Below are 6,031 nucleotides of genomic sequence, written 5' to 3' on the forward strand. Positions count from 1 at the left end.
CAGGTATATTAATTGCAGCGAGATACTGTAAGTTAATATTCCACTAAAAGCACAACTCTGATTGAGGTGTCTTAGATCTCATCAAGTTAGGGGAAATTAACGTCTTTTTTTTATATGTGTGTGTGTGTGTGTGTGTGTGTGTGTGTTCAATTTGATTTTATGCTAAAGGTCTTAAACTACTCTAAAATATATACATCTACAGTACGCTTGAGACCAGATAATTTGATTTTCATTTTGGTGGGTTTTTTTAAAAACATTTTTAGTATCTTAATTGGTTTGGCTTAAATTTTCCCGAATATCATCACAAACTCAACTAATCTCATCTCCTTCTTCAAATATCGAGCTCTCTGAGACATCCCTTACAAAGATGAAGTGTGAAAATAAAGATTTCAGCTCCTTAACACCTAATGTTTTCCTTTCTGAAGACCCTAAACCTCATTTTCTTGTCCAGTCTCTTTCTTTTCCTATGTAGATAAAACCACCAACCCAGCTGATCTAGCAATTTGTCCAATATAACATAACAAAATCTACTTTGGGATTGTACTATAGACCTACAATAAACGTGATGTTTATACCTAAACTGAAGTATATAGACCTATAATTCCTAATCTCATGTCATTCAGATCCAAATAGCTAATTTCAAAAACAGGGCTATTTTGTATTCAACTATGGTTTATTGCAATAAATTGACAGGAGACAAATTTTGACACATTCCTCCATCTCATTCCTCCCACACTACTTCATACAGTACTGAACTTTAAATAGCACCGAATTAGAAACCTTCTAGTCTTCTAGCACTACTGTTTCAGTGCCTAAAACCTAAGCTGTGAGCCAGTAAGAAGGACAGTCTCAGAGATAAGGTATCATCTGCAATCAGAACCGGCGAGATAAGAAGTTGGGCAAAATGAACTGACTCTCCCACTTCTCCCCAACTTCCCTCTGGGTGCCTGCCATCACAGATCTGTGCAACAATGTCTTAACCAATAGTAACAAAGTCCCCCCCCACCAAATTATTCTCCACTACTTAAGAAGTACTGCTCTTAAGTGGTCTGTTACAGTACTTCTGAAATATGTCATTTAACTAATGGGATGATGCCATTTAATTTGGTGTACTGAACTTCTTGTAATCTATGAAGACCAAAAATATGTATACAGTGCTTCTCAGCTAATTTTTGTTTCCTGTTTGCAAAATGGTGTTACATTTTTCCAAATTCTATTGGAGAAGCTACTAATGATGTTTTGTTTGGAAACCTGCGACCAAAGATTGTGGGACTGTGCTATTCAAATGTGCAGATGAGTAACTTGCTGAGCAATACTGAAGTAATTACCACACTACGAAAAGCAGCTGCTAACATACACTTTGGTATAACTTCTCAGACAAACTGGAAAAACTCTTCATGATCTCAGCCTTAACTTTCAGCCAAAAGCCAAATTAAACCTTACAACAGCTGAATTGAAAAGATCCTTCACTTAATCCTTCTTGAAGTCACTTAAATGTTCAGAAGAGATGCCATTATTAAATAACCATTAAGTCTAAAGTATTCAAAACAGGAAAAATACTTGCATATACAAGGCATGCCCCATTTACACTTTCAAAAACATCTAAGCAGTATCGGATTTTGATAGTATAGACACATTTACTGATCTTAAACACCAATAAACTCTACGTACTTTGTAGCAATTATTTACATTCTTTTCCACCGTTTTCCTTTGTTCTTCACAGAATTTTTTTCTCAAAAGATTATTTACATTCTTTTCCACCGTTACCTTCCTTTGTTCTTCACAGAATTTTTTTCTCAAAAAGCAACGGAATAAGATTATTCTCAAAACAGAATGATCTTGCTGAGAAGGCATATACACCAAAGCTGTCATTTGCTTCTGAGTAAACTCAATTTGTACACCAAGAATCAAAACTAATCCTACCAGGAATCTGGAATGGCAAGATCAGAATCAAGTTTTATCTAAGAACTTCAGATTAAAGGCTGTTTGAACTGCAACTGGCTGAGCGAAATCTTTGATGCTGCACACAACAGAGTCTGAATCTTCATTCTTTCTACCTATGTTTTGCAGGCCACAAGATGTCAGCAACAGCATTCACATAAAGTTTCACCCAAGGCCTGCTGAAAATGTAATTGCCATCCTGAACCTGTGGCCCATCACAATATTAACTCTTCTTTTAAAAGCAACGAAAAGATGAAGATAATAATAAATATTTTAGATTAGGTACGGTAATTACACAAATTTTATTTTGAAGATGTTTAGTTTTTCAGTTTGTCACACTAAAAAATATACAGCGACCAACCAATGTTCTTCAAAATGTGATATTCTGGATACACTGTCTTCAAGACAGATCAGTAAAAGATTGATCAAGGCACGTCACATCCAATACAGCAAGTGTAACCAAATATATAGACACACACACACACAGAGATTCATAGAATTGTTTAGGTTGGAAAAGACCTTTAAGATCATCAAGTCCAACTGTTAACCTAGCACTGCCAAGTCCACCACTAAACCTTGTCCCTAAGCACCTCGTCTACCCTCGTCTTTTAAATACCTCCAGGGATGGGGACTCGACCACTTCCCTGGGCAGCCCGTTCCAATGCTTGACAACCCTTTCGGTGAAGAATTTTTCCTAATATCCAATCTAAACCTCCCCTGGCACAACTTGAGGCTATCTCCCATTGTCCTATCACTTGTTTCTTTGGAGAAGAGACCAACACCCACCTCGCTACAATCTCCTTTCAGGTAGTTGTAGAGGGTGAAAGGTCTCCCCTCAGCCTCCTTGTCTCTAAACACCACACACATAAAATCAAAGGAAACTGAAGATATGGGTTTGTTTCAATGTTAAGTTCCATACAGTCTAGAGAAATCTGCTCTGTGGGTTTCAACATCACATTTACTCTAATTCCCCAATTCCTGGAGTAGTCACAAAGAAAATTGTGGATCACAACAGCTGTAAGAAAATACAAACTTCATGCTACTTATATTTTGCAAAACAATAATTCAGTTCAGTAGCAAGCAGAGAGCCAATTTGTATTCTTACCAGGAATAGATAATTTTCTTTAAAATCAATTTTTAAATAATTTAATTGCTTCAAAGAATTACCATTAAATAACTTTAAGAACACTAAAGACTGAACTGATAATGATTAGTCAGGCTGTGAAAGAACTAACTTTCAATCCCACTACTTCTGCACTACCCGAGCACACAGATACATACACCATGGCACAAGGCATCATCACCTTCTAACACAACTTCATTCATAAGAAGCACTGCAAAATGTACACCCGATGTGCTACTGTGTAAGTGTTCTTCTCAAGAACTACCGTTCAACAACTTTGAAGATGCCAACATAAAATGCATAAAACTTGCACCAAGAAACTTGACAATGACATCATGATACGTGATGCACAAAGCGTTACAAGACTGAAAAGAAACCCTGATTAGAAATGTGCATAAATTTGGACTCTTCAGTTCAGTCACCACACAAACCAACATGTCCACAAAAATAACTCAATTGTGGACAATCTGAAAAAACTCTGAACTCTAACGATATTGGTAATTTATACATGAATGCACAGTGACAAGAGGTTGCAATACCAGAACACCTACTCAGTATCTCAAGTAGTATTTTCCTCTATGAGTGCATCTTTCACTAACAGGCATCCTCTGCAGTACAAAACACATTATGTTTTGAATACATTTCAGTATCTTAATGTATCACACTAAAGCATGTTTATATTTCCTTTGAGAGATGTTAATCTTACCTGAATATCCCATAAGAGGGGTATGGCTTCTGCAAACAGATCTACTAGCAGAGAGGGGTGCTTTTCCTATACATGTGGTATTCAGGCCTCGCACAGAAGAACAACTTGTGAGATTCAGTGTGCTTGTATTTTCTACACAAGAACTTTTGTCTCCAAAATATGATTCTGAGGGTGGGTAAAAAAAAAAAAACACTTTTGAAAACAGACACATTAAATTGTGTATCATTTAGCTGAAAAAGATATTTGAATCAGCTTTTATTCAGAAAGCAATATACAAATATACAGCTTAGAAACCTCTATTTCTAGTAGGAAAAATAAAGTTATCCAAGCAATAACCTTTAATGTCATTCTATAAAAGTTCTCCAAAGTAGTACAAGTATAAAATGAAATAAAAATCAGTCTGTTTTGAAACAACACTTGTATCAGTATGGTTATTTTCCACAATGACGTTACTTGCAGCATCAATAAAAATCTTTGTTTACATTGTTCGACCGAAATAATACAATAGATGTCACTTTACAGTGCAGAATTTCATATTCTAGTAAATTCTAGATTTATAAGAATGCTGTAAGTCAGCTCTCTCTTGCATTTGCCCATCAGTTTTAAAATCCATATTTGGAACTGCACATGTGTTTATGAAAATGTTATTTTTCTTAAAGCTGAGCATTCTTTTTTTAAAAAGGACGATAAAAGAAAACAAATAACCATGCTCCAAAACTCCTCCACTTGAGAACGATCTCCCTTTGAATTTGTAAGGTTAAACTCTCAGAAATCATACAATAATCTGGGACATGTCTATTATCTGCAGTTTCTTTTACACACGTAACTTAAGATTTATGTATATTTTCAAGTCCTGCAAAATCTCTTTTTCTCGGATCATTCTTTAGTTTCAATAAATTATTTAACTTATTTTCAGTTCTCTTGAGATGACTAAAACCAACATCACATCATTAACCTAACTTGGATAATTGCTTTTTAAGATTAAAAATGAATTAAAATATGAACAGAGTTTTTCCACTTAAAACTTACAAAATTCCAGGTATTAAGAGACATGCAAACCCAAATGTTTCTGTCCCTTCTGTTACATTAAAAATTGATCTACAAGACAAAATATTTCAGTATTGTTCTCAGGTGACCCATAAACTGCATGACATTTTCTCACGGTTGGTACAACAATATTTATAGTACTGGGTTTTTATTTTGGGGGGTAGTTTTTTTAAATCTTAGAAAACTACGACAGCTGAAAAAAACCCATTGTTAGTTCAGGCTGTAATTCTTAGAATGTACTGAATCTGGCATAACATGGCAAAAAACGTAACTCGAGAGACCAGATTAATTAAAACATCTACAGGTATTTTTTAAAACCAACATTCAACAAGTAAGTTACGTCCTACTCAAATTAGCATTCTGAGTTTTGTTTGGTGGTTGTTTGGATTTTTTAGGATTCATGACTGATCAGGTATGTTACCCAAAACCATGTTACCTTCTTCCCAATTTAGGTGTAATGGAGATGTATGTGCTTCAGAATACATGTCAGCAAGTGTTAAAAGAATTTCCAATTCTTTTTATAGTTTTTCCACTGAAAAAAATACAGACTGAACCATTTTTTTCTGCCTGCCGAGACAGAGACTTTGACAGTAGGATCAAGTCCCAAGAACTGCTTGATGCACATGTGTTCAGTATGCAGGAGCTGTTGAGGGGTCTTGTCCTCAGGGGGAAGCCAGAAGACCGGTGTTAATAGCAGCTTTGTGTAAAGAATGGCAAACAGCAGCGTTCTGTTGTAGGACCACAACATTCCTACCACACATCAAGGATAACAGTACATAAAAAAACCAAACCAAACCCAACCAACCAACCAAAACCCCAAAACCCAAAACCAACTGAATGCGGCTCAGGTCTCTAGTAAAACAAATACTGTGTTGCTATTTGAACCAGTTTATTGACCCCAGCAGGCAACTCCGATACTGCTATCTAAAAAGCTGACGTAAAGAAAAATAATAAAGGTTTATTTAAACAATGTGAGGAACGACTACCATTGGTCTGACGGGCTGAACGAAAAAAAAAAAAAAGAGGTCTCCCAGACGAAGAGATGCTGCTGCCCACTGCTCAGTACGAGTACCGCTTGTAACAGCTCTTTCGAAGCCCGATCCAAGCGAAGAGGGCAGGAGGATAAAAGAAAAGGATGAAGACGCGGACAGAGATGGCAACACCGCACCCCCCCTCCTCTTCCGGGAACCTGCGGCTTCGCCCTGCCACCACTG

General features: G+C 36.4%; 1 protein-coding gene across 1 annotated transcript in view; it reads right to left on the minus strand.

Moving 5' to 3' along the window:
* The window catches only part of MSH4 (mutS homolog 4), a 29,947-nt gene extending 24,645 nt beyond the window's left edge, over positions 1–5,302 (minus strand). Inside the window, exons 1-2 of the mRNA XM_035891741.1 lie at positions 5,254–5,302; positions 3,771–3,935 (exon numbers count right to left, since the gene is read on the minus strand). Coding sequence (XP_035747634.1) covers positions 3,771–3,935; positions 5,254–5,302 — 214 coding nt within the window. The remainder of the gene's footprint in view (positions 1–3,770; positions 3,936–5,253) is intronic.
* Between the last annotated feature and the right edge of the window lie 729 nt (positions 5,303–6,031).

The sequence above is a fragment of the Egretta garzetta genome, unplaced genomic scaffold, assembly GCF_000687185.1.
Source record: "Egretta garzetta isolate BGI_Z169 unplaced genomic scaffold, ASM68718v1 scaffold163, whole genome shotgun sequence".
Taxonomy (NCBI): Eukaryota; Metazoa; Chordata; class Aves; order Pelecaniformes; family Ardeidae; genus Egretta; species Egretta garzetta.